Consider the following 18,965-nt stretch of genomic DNA (forward strand, 5'->3'; position numbering starts at 1 on the left):
CGGTTTAGGTGCACACCAGGCCAAAAGCAAGACTTTATCTCAAGATAACCAGTGCTTGGCACTAGAGCACTTGCCTTACAAGGATCTGAGTTCAAACCCTAGTACTGAAGATAGTAATGACTGCCCCATGAGTGTGTTCAACATTTCACGTGTCGGTTATTGTGAATGACGAGAAGGTATTTAAAGGTAGAGCTAAGTTCATAGCATCTTTGGGGGATTGCATACTGTCTCAAATAATTGAAGCCAGAAATATACTTTGTGAGGATAACAAAATCTGACTTTGTATTCCCTTCATTTTATCACTTGTCAGAAAGAAAAGTGGTGATGCTGTTGCGAAATGGAAACACAACAGGATATAACACAACACAACACAGGGCCCCTGAATATCACACTGAAAGGAAAATGAGTGGAAAAAGAAAGGCTTCAAAGGCTCCAGAGGCTTCAGGGCAGGGAAAACAGATGCGCGCATTCAGCATTAGTCACAAACCAACAGTGCGTCAGTACGGGACAAGGGGAGGTGGTGTAATGTCAGGTGATCTGAACAGGGCGGAGGCAGGGAAGCCTCGATGTGATGTCTACAAACGTTCTTCCTGCCAAAAGTGGGACAGAGCTGCCAAAAGCCTAATGCAGTATTAAGTGGCATTAATTAAGGTATTATTTGGGGCGGTAACAACTCAGCTCTGTGCTAGTCAGAGCACATATGAAGTCATGCATTCAACTACGGGTTTCAGGACTGCGATAGCCTTGAGGGAACAGCTTGTCTCAGGTTTATCCGGCTGCAATGACTAAAAACCTGGTTAAATGTAGACAGCAGCTGTTTAAATGCTGGAGATGGACCAACCAGGAAGCACTGAGGAGCCACAAGCCCTGTACACACTGCCCCTCTGGCAGGGGTAAAAGCCAATCAGAAAGCAGGTACTCAAAGCCTAAAGCCTTATTTTTGTGGACAGTAGGAGCTGGACAGGGAGGGGAAGATCTAGAGAGAAGAGGGAAGGTGGCAGGCAAGTGGCTGAGCCTAGCATTAGGTATATAAGAAGGGTCTGCGGGCCACAGTTCAAGATGGAAGGAAGTGAACAGAGGAGAGAGCTTTGAATGGGAGACCAGCACAGTGACCACCCACTGAAACAAAAGGGCAATACTCTTTTTTTTTTTTTTGGGGGGGGGGAGTCCGGTCGTGGGGCCTGAACTCTGGGCCTGGGCGCTGTCCCTCAGCTCTTCACCTCAAGGCTAGTGCTCTACCACTTGAGCCACAGCGCCACTTCCGGCTTTTTTCTTTTTGCTTATGTGGTGCTAAGGAATCGAACCCAGGGCCTCAGGCATGCAAAGGCAAGCGCTCTACCACTGAGCCACCTTCCCAGCCCCAGCAATACCCTTTAATAGGAATATAATTCATGTCTGGGCGCTGGTGGCTCATGCCTGTAATCCTAGCTACTCAGGGGGCTGAGATCTGAGGATTACGGTTCAAAGCCAGCCCGGGCAGGAGAGACCCTGAGACTCCTATCTCCAATAAACCACCAGAAAACCGGAAGTGGCGCTGTAGCTCAAGTGGTAGAGCACTTGCCTTGAGCTGAAGAGCTGAGGGACAGCGCCCAGGCCCAGAGTTCAAGTCCCACGACCGACAAAAAAAAAAAAAAAGGAATATAATTCACAATTTCTACAGCTCAATGTCTCCACAGTATGACCCCCAAGTCCTAAGCTGGTGAGTCTCAAAATACGGCCTGGGTAACTCTAAGAGCCCCAGGATCTCAGGGGTTGTTTTTGTGCAGGGTGGGGGGTGAGAGAGGGTGGGAGGGTGGAAGAGTGTGAACTCAGAGCCTAGGCCCTGTCCCCTGAGCTTTTGTGCTATGGGCTAGCACTCTACCACTTGAACCATGGCTCTATTTCCAGCTTTTTCGTGGTTCATTGGAGATAAGAGTCTCATAAACATGCCTGCCCGGGCTGGCTTTGAACCCCAATCCTCAGTTCTCAGCCTCCTGAGCAGCTGACAAGCATGAGCCACCAGTGTCCAGCTCTCAGGGGATTTAAACCATTTTCACAGCAACACTTACGATGCTGTTTTTTTTCTCTGCCCCATCCCCCAAGAATCTAGCAGAACTTGTCAGTGGCTCCAGGACTTCTAAGGAATCCGCCATCATCCAACAACAGAGAACACACACGCTTCTCCTCCCATCATTCCTATGCGTTTTGTAGGTAGAGTCCTTTAGGAATACTCACGCATTTGCACAGAGGTTGCCTTGTTTTTTCTCAGTATGATGTAGTAGTGTTTCTTCACATTTACAAGTGCTCTAAGTTCTATGTGTTCACTATTGCCCAATAAAGCTGGCTTGAAATCCCACAGTTCAGGGCTAGAAATGTGGCTTAGTGGTAGAGTGCTTACCTAGCACGTGTGAAGCCCTGGACTCGATTCCTCAGTACCACACACATAAGAAAGCTGGAAGTGGCACTGTGGCTCAAGTGATACAGTGCTAGCCTTGAGCAAAAGAAACTGAGGGACAGTGACCAAGCCCAGAGTTTAAGCCTCAGGACTGGCATGCCTCATGCATATGAGGCAAGCTCTCTACCACTGAGCCACCTTCCCAGGCCCAGAACTCACTTTTTCAACAAAGCTCATTCCTAGGTCTAAAGACGCTAAAGGAGAAGAGAACTTCTCTGTGGAAAAGAGTGATCTCTGCTTAAAAAAAAAAACCCACACTGGGGCTGGGAAGGTGGTTCAGTGGTAGAGTGCTTGCCTTGCATGCATGAGGCCCTGGGTTCGATTCCTCAGCACCACATAAGCAAAAAGAAAAAAGCCAGAAGTGGTGCTGTGGCTCAAGTGGTAGAGCGCTAGCCTTGAGCTGAAGAGCTGAGGGACAGCACCCAGGCCCAGAGTTCAGGCCCACGACTGGACCCAAAAAAAAAACCCACACTGGAAAACTATCAAGAAGCACAACAAGGGGCAAGCTGCCTTCCTCTGGAGCTGCAGGTGTCGGTGACTGACGTGCTCCTGGGGAAGGGTGGTGGCAGCCATTTTGAACTGAGAGGATGGCAAGCTGGATTTGACCTTGAACACAGGAGTAATGAGTTCAAAGCAGCGACCTAAGCCTTCTAAGCTCAACCACTTTATGACTTTACTTGATGAATTATTCTACTGCTTAAAAAAGTATATATATAGGGGCTGGGAAGGTGGCTCAGTGGTAGAGCGCTTGCCTTGTATGCATGTGGCCCTGGGTTTGATTCCTCAGCACCATATAAGCAAAAAGAAAAAAGCTGGAAGTGGCGCTGTGGCTCAAGTGGTAGAGCGCTAGCCTTGAGCTGAAGAGCTGAGGGACAGTGCCCAGGCCCAGAGTTCAGGCCCCATGACTAGACCCCCCCCCAAAAAAAGTATATATATTTGAGGGGCTGGGAAGGTGGCTCAGTGGTAGAGCGCTTGCCTTGCATGCGTGAGGCCCTGGGTTCAATTCCTCAGCACCACATAAGCAGAAAAAGCAGGGAGTAAGTGGCGCTGTGGCTCAAGTGGTCCAGCGCTAGCCTTGAGCTGAAAAGCTGAGGGACTGCGCCCAGGCCCAGAGTTCAGACCCAGGACTGACAAAAAAAAATTATACATACACAATATAATATTTTATATATATATATATATATATATTTATATTTGAAAAGTAACTCAGTATGTAAGAACAGCTAAGTATTTTGATAGGACGGAATCCATGGAGCTTGGGAAAAGGATGCTGAACGACATGGAAATCACTGAGACTACTGCTCGATAAATACCCACAACACTTAGTCCTAAACCCCCCAGCACTTACCCTGTAGAACCACCCAGCCTGTCTCACAGCAATACTTACAGGTGCTACTATTTTTCCTGTCTGACCGACTTGCATGTCATTGGGGACAAAGCCAGCATCCACAGCAGCACGGGAGGCGCCAACTACGGGAAGAAAATTGTCATTCTTTTCCAGCTGTTATTCAACTACAGGCTCTTCACTGATGAGAAATTGCAAACCAAGACAGTAACACAGTGCAGTTGGAAACATTTTGTGTGAAGAACTTGGGTCAAAGTAGTAGAGAGCTAGCCTTGAGTGAAAAAGCTCAGGGACAGCACCCAGGCCCTAAGTTCAAAGCCCACGACCAACAAAAAGAGGGGAATATCTTGCTATTAAAGAAAAAGTAACTTACCTGCAGCATGTAGCTGATCTGCCAAGTCATATAACAACTTAAAATTCTCTCCACTCTTCAAACCCCGACCTTGTTGGAGAGGAGAGAGAGAGAGAGAGAGAGAGAGAGAGAGAGAAACTAAATGTCATCTCCAGTCTATAAAACTTTTTGCTCTTTTTCTTTTTGCCGGTCTGGGGCTTGAACTCAGGGCCTGGGCACTGTCTCCAAGCTTCTTGTGCTCAAGGCTAGCACTCTACCACTTGAGCTACAGAGCCACTTACAGATTTTTTATTAATTACACATAAGTCTCATGGGCTGAGAATATGGCTTAGTGGCAAGAGTGCTTGCCTAGCATACTTGAGTCCTCAGATTCAATTCTTCAGTATCACATAAACAAATAATATTAATAATAACAATAATGATAATATAATAATAATAAAGATGTCTCATAGACTTTCTTTCCCAGGCTGACTGGCTCTACACCACGATTCTCAGATCTCAGCCTCCTGAGTAGCTAGGATTACAGCCATCCACACTGGCTAAAACTTTTGTGCTTTTGTATACCTGAATGCATCTTCCAGTTACACAGCTGCCATATTCAGATCTTCCGCTCTGCTATAAAATTTTCTCTGAAGCCGAGTGTCAATGGCTCATGCTTATGCCTGTAATCCTACTCAGGAGGTTGAGATCTAAAGATCCCAATTCAAAGCCAGCCTGAACAGTGAAGTCCATGAGACTCCCATCTCCAATTAACCAATAAAGAGCTGGAAGTAGAGCTGTAGCTCAAGTGGTAGAGCACTTGCCTTGAGCTGAAAAGCTGAGGCACAGCACCCAGGCCCAGAATTCAAGCCTACGAGCCCCTGCCCCCATACTCAACCCCCAAAGATAAAGATCAATATTCCCTCTTTTTTTGGTCAGTCATGAGGCTTGAACTCTGAGCCTGGGTGCTGTCCCTCAGCTCTTCAGCCCAAGACAAGCACTCTACCCCTTGAGCCACAGCGCCACTTCTGGTTTTCTGGTGGTTTATTGGAGATAAGCTCATGGATGTTCCTGCCTAGGCTGGCTTTGAACAATGATCCTCAGATCTCAGCCTCCTGAGTAGTTAGGGTTACAGATGTGAGCCACTGGCGCCCAGCTAGCCTTTAAAAAAAAAAAAAACAAGACAGCCAGATAGCTATAAAGTCTTTTAAAGAAAGAAACAATAAACAATATAGCTAGGTACAGTGACTCACAACTATAATCCCAGCTGCTCAGGAAGCCAAGATCACAATTCAAAGCCAGCCAGGACAGGAACATCCAATGAGACTCTTCATGCCAATGAACCAGCAAAAAGCCAGAAGTGGAGCCGTGGCTCATTGAGCAAAAAAGCTTAGGGACAGAGCCTGGGCCCAGAGTTCAAGCCCAGAAGCATACTAACAGTTTTGGCGTCAATTTTGAAGACACTTGCCAAGCTCTCGTCCACAGAGACCTAGACACCTGATGGCCCTGAGTTTCCCAGGTTCACTGTCCCCGCAGAACAAAGTGAGTGCAGGGTAAGACAAGACCACTCGTGGCTGTCACGGGGATGAGATCTGCCCTGCACCCCCACCTCCACCCCGCTGTCAGAGACAAAGATGTGTGACCATGGAGGATGCTCCTAACTTCGGGGTCCTCGTTGGTAAATGGGAATGAAACCTGAGTTGTAATATTTGGAACAAAAAACAAAAAGCAAACCAACAACCTGTCCTCCAGGTTGGGAACAGAGCTCAGTGGTAGAGCTCATCTACCATTCGCAGGCTCCCCAGTTCAACCCCCAGCCCCACCCGAACAAAAAATAACACAAAGCAGGATGACTGTACCCCATTAAGGGTGAGTGTCACACAGTTTGCGTCATCTTTTCACCTCAGCATGGCACTCACCTCCGGACACCACCACTTTGGCACCTGTGAGCTCTGGCCGGTCACTCTTGGTTAACTTCTGGTCCAGCCACTCTGACGCTCCCACCGGTGAAGGGCTTGAGACTGCACATTGTGACAAAACCAGGACTAAATATCAGGCTGCAGGATGAGCGTTACTCTTACAAAAGAAACACACAAACTTCTATAAGGACGTACAAAACTATCCCTGGAGACAGACATTACTCATTATTAGGACATTTCTGTGCTCTGGAGTCCACCTTCTTTGATTATGGGAAGACCAGAGAGAAAAAGATCCTGTCTAGGTTTTGCCTCACTGGCTCTACAACTTTGGAGAAGTCAGTTCATCCTTGGATTTGTCTATAAAAACCATGTAACTCAGCCGGGGGCCAGTGGCTCCCATCTGTCATCCTAGCTACTCAGGAGGCTGAGATTGAGGACTGTGGTTCAAAGCCAGCCCAGGCAGGAAAGTCTGTGAGACTCTTATCTCCAATGAACCACCAGAAAACCAGAAATGGCTCTGTGGCTTAAGTGGTAGAGCACTCGCCTTGAACTGAAGAGCTGAAAGACAGCATCCAGGCCTACAGTTCAAGCCCCACAAGTGACAAAAAACAAACAAAAAACCCACATAACTCTAAATACAGGGTTCAAATAAGATAAATATATATATGTTCAAATGTTTATTATTATTTACATTCATCTATTATACTGAGTCACTTAAATATTCTTCTGACAAGAAAGTCTTAACATGTACTGAGTGCTGGCAGCTCACGCCTGTAATCCTATCTACTCAGAAGGCTGACATCTGAGGATCATGGTTCAAAGACAGCCTGAGTGGGAAAGTCCATGTGGCTCATCTCCAAAGCCAGAAATGGAGTTGTGGCTCAAGTAGTAGAATGCTAGCAAAAAAGCTTAGGGACAGCACCCAGGCCCTGAGTTCAAGCTCAGGACCTTCCCCACCCCCCAAAAAAGTAATGTTACTACGAATGTGACTGATGACCCTAACAGACTCTCTCTCCCATTCTCTTGATCACTAAACCGTCCTAGTACCAAAGGTGATGAGAAATGGACATAAACTGTAATGATCCCTTAGCTCTATATAACCCTGGGAATGAATGTCACCCGGCTTGAACTTCCAAACACTATGCTAGAATTTTACCCAGAGGTCATCATCTCTTCCTCTAGAAGGATGTGTGAAGTAAAAAAGACAAGAGGAGTTTAACACACTTACCCTTCTCTGAGCCAGCACTGCCTCCACTCGCCGCTGCAGCTTCAAAAGATGTTCCTCGGACGGAAAACACCTTCACTTTCTCATCACACTTCACGGTGCACAGCGCATTGCCTGAAACACAGCTCATTTGCTAAAGCAACAGTGCGAGGCAATATCAGGAATATTCCTTTCAGGCTCAAGTTTTATTTCTTGAGCTGGTTGCTTTCTACCTTGACCCAGTAGGGGAACAACAGGATCATCTTAAAAATCTGACAGGGGTCATCTTAAAAATCTGACAGGTAGCCGGGCGGCGGTGGCTCACGCCTGTAATCCTAGCTACTCAGGAGGCTTGAGATCTGAGGATCGCAGTTCAAAGCCAGCCCGGGCAGCAAAGTCCGTGAGACTCTTATCTCCAATAAACCACTAGAAAACCAGAAGTGGCGCTGTGGCTCAAGAGGTAGAGCACTCGCCTTGAGCTGAAGAACTCAGGGACAGCGTTCAAGCCCAGAGTTCAAGCCCCTCAACAGACCCCCCCCCCCAAAAAAAAAAAAATCTGGCAGGTGACCAGCAGACACCATGGCTCACATCTGTCATCCCAGTTACTCGGGAGGGTGAGATCCAAGGATCATGGTTCAAGGCCAGCCCAGGCAGGAAGTTCCAGGAGACTCTTATCTCCAATTAACTACCAAAAAAGCCAAAAGTGAAGCTATGGCTGAAGTGGTAGAGTGCTAGCCTTGAACAAAAAAGTTCAGAGCCAGCATCCAGGCTGAGTCTAAGCCTCAGGACCAGAAGCAACTGGGACAGCCAGCCACAGAAAGGATGGGAGCACCCTGTGAGAATATGAAGCTGCTTTCTCCAAACAATGCAACCAGTAACCGAAGTGATCCGCAATACCTTCCTGAAAATGTGCGTAAACAAGATCAGATGTGCCCAGATGTTTTAAGGATTTGAGACATTTCTTACAGATTAGCAATCACTTGAAGGCTATGACTAAATATTTCCCCTCAGACGTTACTAAGGATAAAAATTTTGAGGGCTGGGAAGGTGGCTCAGTGGTAGAGCACTTACCTTGTATGCATGAGGCCCTGAGTTCGATTCCTCAGCACCACATAAGCAAAAAGAAAAAAGCCAGAAGTGGCACTGTGGCTCAAGTGGTAGAGTGCTAGCCTTGAGCTGAAGAGCTAAGGGACAGCGCCCAGGCCCAGAGTTCAGGCCCCAAGACTGGATCCAAAAAAAAAAAAAAAAATTTTTTTTTTGATTTGAGAAATGTCCACTTACATTGAAATGCAACTTTAATCAGAAAGAACGAAGAGTTTACTGCCTTGCACCAACCCCACTAGAGACCAATGTGCTTAGAAAAGATCAATCAGGCCGGGCGCCAGTGGCTCACACCTGTAATCCAGCTACTCAGGAGGCTGAGATCTGAGGATCTCGGTTCAAAGCCAGCCCGGGCAAGGAAGGCTGTGAAATTCTTATGTCCAATAAACCACCAGAAAACTGGAAGTGGTGCTATAGCTCAAGTGGTAGAGCGCCAGCCTTGAGCTGAAAAGCTGAGGGACAGCACCTAGGCCCAGAGTTCAAAGTCCCACGACCAACAAAAAAAAAGAAAAGAAAAGATCAATCAGTGCTCGCTTTGGCAGCACATACACTAAAATTGGAATGATACAGAGAAGCTTAGCATGGCCCCTGCGCAAGAATGACACGCCAATTCATGAAGCGTTCCATATTTTAAAAAAAAAAGAAAGAAAGAAAAGATCAATCAGCTAGAGACCCTGACCTGAATTCCTTAGCGCGTATGGAAATGGAGAAGCAAAGACTGAGAATATTATCTTTAAAAAAGTTTTGCTTTTTCCAGATGCTATTTACCAACCATACGGAATAGTGAATCTAATTCTGTCTGACCGCAGGACCAACAGGGCCAGTCAGGAATGCTGTGCCCAGGATGCATTAGAGAGAACTCCAGGTCACCACCCATCAGCAATTCTACACCAGGACTTTCCTGGAAACCTTTACGATGTCCACTTACAGCAATTGTATGGCTTGTTTAAAATACTATCTTTAAGCCAGGCACCAGTGGCTCATGCCTGTAATCCTAGCCACCCAGGAGGCTGAAATCTGAGATTTAAGCCAGCCCAGGCAGGAAAGTCTGTAACACTGAGGTTCAAGGCCCAGGGCCAGTGCGCACATGTGTGCACACAAGCATACACATGCGCGCGCACAAACACACACAATCTTTAAGTTTTCTTTATACCCTTACCTAAGATTTAGCTGCTTGTCTCCCTTGGGTACTCACCTGCATAAATAGTTCTTACAAATGTGTCAGGTGACTTGATTGCAATGATATCAGAAATTGGGGCAACATCAAGTTTAGCTGCTACTCTGGGCAACAGGTTCTGAAAGAAAAATGAACAGTGAGTCAAGTACATTCATGCGGAGGAAGGCCAGGAACCCACAGTGGCATTATCCCAAGGCCTATTCTGCAGTCACTGTGATCCACGTTTTTTTCTGCCTCCCATGCAAACTAGACACAAAGCAACTTTGAGATTAGCGCAGAGCACACTAGAGCTTTACAGCAATTAGAACCCACCTTCATTCACTGTGCTAAAGTATGAGATATAGTTGCTTTGACAGATAACCCATTACAAAGTATGACAACTACAGACCATTGAATTTAGATAAAAACAAAACATTTTAGAAAAGTAGGAAAATCATGAAAAAGTAGTAAATTGGTTTGTTCCTCCCTCTCCTCTGTTCCTTCCTTCTTTCCTCCCTCCATCCCTCTCTTCTTTCCTTTGCCAGAAAAAGGGTTATTTTATATACATATACATACATGTATATTATGTAATATATACATATATATACATATATATTATATATTTACTAGTGGATATAAAAAGAAAAGGTGGAGCTGGGAAGGTGGCTCAGTGGTAGAGCACTTGCCTTGCATGCCTGAGGCCCTGGGTTCGATTCCTCAGCACCACATAAGAAAAAAGCCGGAAGTGGCGCTCTGGCTCAAGTGGTAGAGCGCTAGCCTTGAGCTGAAGAGCTGAGGACAGCGCTCAGGCCCAGAGTTCAGGCCCTACGACCGGACCCCCCCCCCAAAAAAAAGGTTTCAAACAGACATTTCGTCTTTTGTTGACAATGATGTTACATAAAATGATCAAAATTATGCTCAGTAAGGCAATGAGCGTGCATGACCTCAGCCAAGCAGAAAGCACAGACAGGCAGGAGGATCAAGTTACAAGGCCAGCCCGGGCAGAAGTTAGTAAGATCCTATCTCAAAAACAAAATACCCCACCAGGTGGCACACCTCTCCCAGCTCCACAGAAAGAAGCAGGAACATCAATATTGAAGCCCAGCCCTGGGAAAAGCACAAGACTTGATCTGAAAAGCAAAAAGACTGAGTGTGGCTCAAATAGTAGAGCACTCACCTAGAAAGCATGAGGCTCTGAGTTCAAACTCCAGAACTCTAAAACTAGAAAACGATTAAACTGACCTGACTACCAGCCTATGTATTATGTGAAATAGGAAAGCTGAATCTCCACTGACTTCTACAAAGAGCTGACTCCCCGGCACCTGCTGAGCTTGGTGTGTGACTCGGAGGCTGGCAGGCATGCTCATAACATCCTGACGCTAACACTCAAGTTCCTTTCCCTGTTCTGCCCCCATCCCTCTCTTAGTTGCTCAAAATTCTCCAGAATCAGCCTATAATTACTCCATTCTGCACCTTCCAACATGCATGTCTGATCACATTACATGAGCTTCCATTAGCATTCTAAAACTATTGTCGTGTTTTAAAACACTTTTAATATGCATGCTGAAAGACCCCTTAATCAGGTCTGCCAGCACCCTGAGGATAGTGTTTGGTTATCCTGGATCTATTAAGTGGCCCCAGTCAGACACAGACACAGTCTGAATTAATCTCCTTCCTCCGACGTTTCCAGAAGGAAAGGTTTAGGTTTTCACTATCATTACCTACATTATATAGTAATCCCTTTCAACCACTTAAAAACAAGTTACTAGCTGGAAGATAGTTTTGCTATTCAGTTAGTGACAGACAGTGTTTGCCTAGCAAGCAGCAAGGAGCAAGCACTGGGCTCCTACTCAGTACCACAGAGAAAAGAAAAGAAAAAAAGAGCGATTTGAAAGTATTACAATTTGGAGCCAGGCACTGGTGGCTCACACCTGTCTTCCTAGCAACTCAGGAGGCTGAGATCTGAGGATTGGGGTTCAAAGCCAGCCTGGGCAGGAAAGTCTGTGAGACTCTTATCTCCAATGAACCACCAGAAAACCAGAAGTGGTACTGTGGCTGAAGTGGTAGAGCACTCACCTTGAGCTGAAGAGCTGAGGGACAGCGCCCAGGCCCAGAATTCAAGCCCCATGACCAACCAAAAAAAAAAAAAAGGGCACAAGACAAAACCGAGAAATTTAAGATCCCACAGGAAAAGAAAAAAAGGTTGGGAAAACAATTAAAATGTTGGGCCTGGGAAGGTGGTTCAGTGGTAGACTGCTTGCTTCCCATGCATGAGGCCCTGGGTTCGATTACTCAGCACCATATAAGCAGAAAAAGCCAGAAGTGGTGCTGTGGCTCAGTGTGGTAGAGCACTAGCCTTAAGCTGAAGAGTTGAGGGACAATGCTCAGGCCCAGAGTTCAGGCCCCACAATCCAAAAAAAAAAAAAAATTAAAATGTTATTTAAAATATGGGAAGGTGGCTCAATGGTAGAGCACTAGCTTTGAGCTGAAGAGCTGAGGGACAGCACTCAGGCCCAGAGTTCAGGCCCCCTGACCAACCAAAAAAAAGTAAAATAAAATAAATATTTATTTATTTATGTGTGTGAGTATACATATATCACATTATATGTATTACATATTATATTATTATAGATTGGTATATATTAAGTATACAGCAAAACATTTTAAAAGATACTGTTTTTGTTGTTGTTGGTTGTGGGGCTTGAACTCAGAACCTGGGCAATGTCCTTGAGCTCTTTTGTTCAAGGCTGGCACTCTACCACTTTGAGCCACCGCACCACTTCTGGTTTTCAGGTGGTTAATTGGAGATAAGAGTCTCACTGACTTTCTTGCTTTGAAGTACAATCCTCAGATCTCAGCCTCCTGCGTAGCGAGGATGAGGATGATAGGAGTGAGCTACAGGCGCCTGGCTAGAAGGTAGTTAGATACTCACTTTTAAAAAATAAATAACAAACCAGAGTCACCAGTGTTTAGAGCCTAGTCCAGTAAGAAGCCCACTCCCTGCATCACCTCTAACTGTGCAGGCATTGTTATTAGAATGTTACCTATGTGAATAGACAGATTATTTTTTGTTACACAAACTATGTGGGGTTTTTTGTTTGTTTGCTGGTCCTGAGACTTGAACTCTGAGTCTGGGTTGTCCTTGAGCTTCTTTTGTTCAAGGCTAGCGCTCTACCACTTGAACCACAGCATCACTTTTCTGGGTAGTTTATTAGAAGACACTCATGGACTTTGGCTGGCTTGAACCATGATCCTCAGATCTCAGCCTCCTGAGCAACTAGGATGACAGGGTGAGCCACCAGCTCCCAGCTAAGCTATATATATTTTTTTTAGTTTGGGAACTTCCTAAATCTCGCAAGGTTCTATATCTTTATGCTTTCATTATCCTCTATCTTAGCATGTGTATCTTTTTAAACATTGACTCTGGTGCCTAAAAGCAAGTATTCCTGAGTCTGTGTTTGAGAACACATCAAACCACTGAAACCATGAGCTGAGGTCTCAAGCTGGTCCATACAGAAACAGAAAGCTGACAACACAGCTGGTGAAGGACCATTGGGTGAATTTAGCTTCCCTGATGGGGTTTGCCCACTCCAAACGTATTTTCAGGCCACAGCATCAGCCTCTGTCCGGCAACCCTGCTCATCCACATGCCCATCTGTCACAATGTGGCAACCAAAGCCACAGTGCTGCAATCTATCTCATTAGATACAGCCAAACCTGCTCCTTGGTCTCATAGTCTTGGAGGTTGCGTAAGTCATCCACTGGAGAAACAGCACAACCAGACAAGGGCGGGTCCACAAAGCCCCACACAATTAGGGAAATGCTAAAGCACAGCCACCAATGGTCATCAATGTATACAATGTACTTCAGTGTTCAACGTGCAACCTCCCGACTCTCCTATTTCACGTCACAGAAGTATTCTACATATATCTGAGCACAGGTATACAAAGACAAATGCAAGCTTCCTAATTGTTCTGGGCTAAGATGGACACTTCCACTCCAGCATTTTGCTGGGTAATGATATCAAAGTCTGTTAGACTTTCCTGCTAGGCTGGCTTTGAACCAACATCCTCAGATCTCAGCTTCCTAGGTAGCTAGAATTTAGGCATGAGCCTCCAGCACTTGGCTTAAAAGCTGTATCTTTTTAAACATTGTTGTAAAAGAAAAAGGAAACAAGATAATATAAGGAGGGCTGGGAATGTGGCTTAGTAGTAGAGTACTTGCCTAGCATGCATGAAGCCCTGAGTTCAATTCCTCAGTACCACATTAACAGAAAAAGCCAGAAGTGGCACTGTGGCTCAAATGGTAGAGTGCTAGCCTTTAGCAAAGGAAACTCAGGGACAGTGCCCAGGCCCTGAAGTCAAACCCCAGGACTGGCAAAAAAAAAAGAAAGAAAGCAAGAAAGAAAGAAACTGACAATGAATCTGTGTCTTTGTAATTTCATTTTCCTCCTGTTTTCTTCTCTTTGTTCTTTGTCTGTGTGCTTGGTGGCAGTGGCTTTGAACCCAAGTACTCATGAATGCCAGGCAAACACTCTAACACTTCTACACCCCCTAGCCCTTCCCCCACCCCTCCCCACTTAGTGATATCTTCATGTGGACTACCACCCATCTGCATCCATCACAGTGCAAGTGATCAGATTACAGCTTTCTTTACCATGAGGGTCCACCCCCCCCCCGCAAGCAGAACTGTCCAATTTATATATCCACCAGTCCCCCAAACCCCCCAAACTATCTCATAGGGTGGATTACAATAAATACAAACAGCGCACATACAGGCAAGCCCAGAATTTTAGCTTCCTTTGAGGCAAAAATTGAAAATCTGAAAGAGATATTTTAACAAGAAAAGTGGTCAACATTTCAGCCAGGATAACATGGATAAATCAGGACCAGCTCTCTAAACCACGTCTGCTGTACAGTTTCAGCCAATGAAATCCAATCCCTTTGAGCGATGGGGTCAGATTGCACGTTCTCATCCTTCTCACCTTCCCGAAGGCAGATGCTCCGGCACAGATGTGCGTGTAATTGAACTGCTTCTGAGTCTCCAGAATCAATGGTGTCAGCTCCTCTGGGAAGGAAACGCACTGGGTAAGCACATCTCATAGTGTTTTCACATGCACACACTCCAGCAAGCGTAGGAACTATACCCCGCCCTGCGGGAGACCCACCTGGAAGAAGGCCTTTGTATGCATCATGCTGAGCCACCAGAACTTTGGCCACGCCTGCCACCTTGCACAGATCTTCTGCCACCTGTGATTAACACAGAAGTGCCCAGTTATCTGTCTATGAGAAATATGCAGAGAGAGCCACCACTACAAATAGCAAGCCAGCATAAAACCATTCTTTTTATATTTTGGGCAGTGGTGGGGTTTGAACTCAGGGCCTCCCTTGCTAGACAAGAACTTCCTGACTCATGCCTGAGGCTTTTTACTTTTGGTTTGTTTTTCAGAGAGAGTCTCAAAAACTTTGCCTGGGCTATCCAGGAAATGCAATCCTCCTGTTTCCACTTCTCAAACAGCTAAGATTACAGATCTGCACTACCATGCCTGCTTCTCTACTACATAAAATCTTAGTGGACAACTATAAAAAATCATTCTTAGCTAGGCCCCAGTGGCTCACACCCGTAATTGAAGCTACTAAAGAGGCTAAGATCTGAGGATCAAGGTTCAAAAGCCAGCCCAGTCCATGAGACTCTTATCTCCAATAAACTACCAGAAAACCGGAAGTGGCACTGTGGCTCAAGTGGTAGAGCGCTAGCTTTGAGCTAAAGAGCTGAGGGACAGCACCCAGGCCTAGAGTTCAAGCCCCACGGCTGACAAAATAACAATAATAATAATAATAATAATACAGTTTAGGAAGTAGAGCTGTGGCTCAAATGGTAGAGCACTAGCGTTGAGTAAAAGCTAAGAAACAGTGACCAGGCCCTGGGTTCAAGCCTTAGTACTGGCACACAAAACAAAACAAACAAACAAAAGATGTTAACAGGAATTTAAAAAAAAAAACATATACCTTGGACTAGGAATGCAATTTAGTGGTAGAGTGCTTGCCTAGCAGGCATGAAGCCCTGGGTTCAATTCCTCAGTACTACATAAACAGAAAATGCCAGGAGTGGCACTATGGCTCAAAGTGGTAGCGTGCTAACCTTGAGTGAAAGAGCTCAGGGACAGTGCCCAGACCCTGAGTTCAAGTCCCATGACTGGTCAAAAAAAAGAAAGAAAACAAAAACATATACCTATACAGTATTATTAACCTCCTACAAAGATTCTAAAATACTAGACTATACAGTCTCTCTATATATGTACATACACACACATATCCTTTTTGTTTTTTAAATGGTCAGGGAGGTTAAACTCTGGGCTTGGGCACCGTCCCTCAGCTCTTCAGCTCAAGGTGAGTGCTCTACCACTTGAGCCACGGTTTTCTGGTGGTTTACTGGACTGGCTTTGAACTGAGATCCCCAGATCTCAGCCTCCTAAGTAGCTAGGATTACAGATGTGAGCCGACACCAGGCTTTTTTTTTTTTTTTTTAAGATGAATTTCATGTAAGGAATTAGAAGTTAACCAGCATTCGAAATCTGCATTACCAGGTGCTATATCAACAATTTAGAAAGAAATAAAACCTTTCAAAAGAAATACACTCTCAAGCCAAACACCAGTGGTTCAAGCCTGTAATCCTAGCTACTCAGGAGGTTGGGATCTGAGAATGAATCGTGGCTCAAAGCCAGCCAGGACAAGAAAATCCGTGAGACTCATATCTCCAATAAAATTAAAAAAAAGCCAGGCGCCCATGGCTCACACCTATAATCCTAGCTACTCAGGAGGCTGAGATCTGAGGATCGGATTCAAAGCCAGCCCAGGCAGGAAAGTCTGTGAGACTCTAATCTCCAATAAACCACTAGAAAACCAGAAGTGGCACTGTGGCTCAAGCGGTAGAGCGCTCGCCTTGAGCTGAATACAAGGACAGCGCCCAAGCCCAGAGTTCAAGCCCCATGACCGACAAAAAAAAAAAAAAAAACACCAGAAAACCAGAAGTGGTGGTTTGGCTAAAGTGGTAGAGCACTCACCTTGAGGTGAAGAGCTCAAGGACAGCGCCCAGGTGGAAAGTTCAAGCCCAACCCCAAAAAAAGAAAAAAGAAATATATTCTCTCTAGATTTATTCCTCTGATGTCCAAGCCCTCATCTCCACCCTTGGCGGTCCTACAGTGAGAGGGAGGGAGGGATGGCTCAAGCCTCATGAGTGCAATGGAAGTGCCCATCTACGGGGCAGCCAGCGGCCTGGGCCTGGGCCCTACAAACCGCACTGTCTCCCCAGGGTCCCCAGAACTCCAAGGCGGCCTCTCCCCAGGGTCGGTTTCCAAAGCTGTCACTGTCTTTTTAACAATGACCAAAACATCTCTTAGCAGCAGCTATCGTTTGGAAAGATGCTAGAAATTAAAAATTAACACCTACAACACGTGGTCCAGATTTATCACTTTCAGGAATTAGAAGCGGTGATCTGCAGGTATATCCATCAAAACAAAAAGTGATCAGCTGTTAACCTCTAAGCACGCTTGGAATATTACCATTCTCCTTGGTACCCAGTGGCACGGGAAGGTGCCAGGGGAACTAAATCAAGTATTCTGCCTCATTTCAAAAGACAAAATGTTCGGTGAGCAAACCTTTCAGTTCCTTTTTCATACACAGTAATGGTTGTGACATGGGCCATTTAATGAGGATTACAGCCCACTTTGGATGATGGGCCTCAGCATAATTCTCTGGTGCCATCTTTCCCTGTCTCCTGATGGAAATTACATTTGCTATGGCTGACCTTAAAAAAATCTCTCACCTTGTCACATTTGGTTCCAGCCACTAAGCAAGACACTTCACCTCCAAGACGCGTGGCTGCGGTGATGGCATTTAAGGTAATCGGTGCTAAGGAATCATTTGAATGCTCCGCTATTACCAGAGTACTCTGAAACCGGAGCAAGGAGGCCTGGAAAGAGAGAAAACTAAATTAAAAGGGTAAAAAGAAACGACTGTTATCATAGGATATTTACTTGTATTGTAATTGCCAAGCACATGTCCTTTAAAGAAAACTGTTGTGGATACAATAGTTTACAACCTATTTGTAAAACACCCAGTCAAATGCAAATCAGGTGGATCAGGAGGCTGAGATCTGAGGATCACAGTTCAAAGCCAGCCCCAGCAGGAAAGTCCAAGAGACTCTTATCCCCAATGATCCATCAGAAGCCCAGAAGTGGCGCTGTGGCTCAAGTGGTAGAACACTATTTGTGAGCAAAAAAAAAAAAAACAGAGGAAGCACCCAGGCCCTGAGTAAGACCCAGAACTGGCGTCAAAAAAACCCCACACCCAACAACAATAACAGCAGCATATCAGGATGCGTGTATCTACTATTGTATCTATCATTTGTTATTTCATTATTTCATTTATTAGTATTCATTTATTTTTCTGGTGCTACTAGTGTTTGAACTAAAGGCCCTGTACTTGCTAGACAAATGTTCTACCACTTCAGCCCCTGCTCCTAGCCCTTTTCACTTTATTTTTCTGGAGAAAGGGTCTTGAGCTAATGCCCAGGCCAGCCCTGAACTGCAATCCTGATCTCCATTTCTTAGACCTAGCATAGATATGTGGCTTCATTCAGCAATAAGGGTTGCATAGAGTCTAGTTATTTTTTGAATTAATTTATTGTTATTATAGAGGTGATGTACAGAGGGATTACAATGACATGGGTCAGGTAAACAGTCTCTACTGTCCCCTCCTTCTCTCCCAGTCCCTCCTTGACATCTCCATCCATGAGTTGTATAGTTCACTTTCATCAGGGTCCAGTGAGCTCCGCTGCTGCACTTTTGAGTCTAGTCACCTTTAAAACGCCATTCCTGGGCTGGGCATGTGGCTTAGTGGTAGAGTGTTTGCTTAGCATGTATGAAGCCCTGGGTTCCATTCCTCAGTACTGCACAAACGGAAAAAGCCAGAAGTGACGCTGTAGCTCAAGTGGTAGGGTGCTAGCCTTGAGCAAAAGAAGTTCAGGGACAGTGCCCAGGCCCTGAGTTCAAGCTCCAGGACTGACAAAAAATAAAATATAATGAAATACCATTCCTTACTCAGGAGCTTACTCTCCTCATATGCAAACTGCAAAGTATGAACTAGATCGTAAGTTTTTTGTTGTTGTTGTTGTTTTGTCAGTCCGTGGGGCCTGAACTCTGGGCCTGGGCACTGTGTCCCTCAGCTCTTCAGCTCAAGGATAGCACTCTACCACTTGAGGCACAGTGCCACTTCTGGCTTTTTCTGCTTATGTGGTGCTGAGGAATCGAACCCAACGCCTCATGCATGGGAGGCAAGCACTCTACCACTGAGCCACCTTCCCAGCCCCTAGATCATAAGTTTTTAAACTACCCTTAATAGAAGGGTTCCAGAAAGGCAAGCGTGGGAGCCAACTTCACATTCAGTAAGAGGGGAACCAGGCAAACAGGGCTATG

At 45.6% G+C, this 18,965-nt stretch overlaps 1 protein-coding gene and 1 non-coding gene across 2 annotated transcripts in view; one reads left to right on the forward strand and one right to left on the reverse strand.

Annotated features, from left to right (window-relative positions):
* Nucleotides 1–18,965, reverse strand: part of Etfa (electron transfer flavoprotein subunit alpha) — a 44,415-nt gene that overhangs the window by 19,633 nt on the left and 5,817 nt on the right. Inside the window, exons 2-9 of the mRNA XM_042697758.1 lie at nucleotides 17,315–17,461; nucleotides 14,658–14,739; nucleotides 14,475–14,557; nucleotides 9,530–9,629; nucleotides 7,258–7,368; nucleotides 6,030–6,131; nucleotides 4,153–4,221; nucleotides 3,822–3,904 (exon numbers count right to left, since the gene is read on the reverse strand). Coding sequence (XP_042553692.1) covers nucleotides 3,822–3,904; nucleotides 4,153–4,221; nucleotides 6,030–6,131; nucleotides 7,258–7,368; nucleotides 9,530–9,629; nucleotides 14,475–14,557; nucleotides 14,658–14,739; nucleotides 17,315–17,461 — 777 coding nt within the window. The remainder of the gene's footprint in view (nucleotides 1–3,821; nucleotides 3,905–4,152; nucleotides 4,222–6,029; nucleotides 6,132–7,257; nucleotides 7,369–9,529; nucleotides 9,630–14,474; nucleotides 14,558–14,657; nucleotides 14,740–17,314; nucleotides 17,462–18,965) is intronic.
* On the forward strand, nucleotides 8,861–8,967 carry LOC122123455. The gene has a single exon (XR_006150402.1). It is a non-coding gene; the product is annotated as a U6 spliceosomal RNA (small nuclear RNA).

The sequence above is a fragment of the Dipodomys spectabilis genome, unplaced genomic scaffold (genome assembly GCF_019054845.1).
Source record: "Dipodomys spectabilis isolate Male_0828 unplaced genomic scaffold, ASM1905484v1 ptg000228l, whole genome shotgun sequence".
NCBI classification, from domain to species: domain Eukaryota; kingdom Metazoa; phylum Chordata; class Mammalia; order Rodentia; family Heteromyidae; genus Dipodomys; species Dipodomys spectabilis.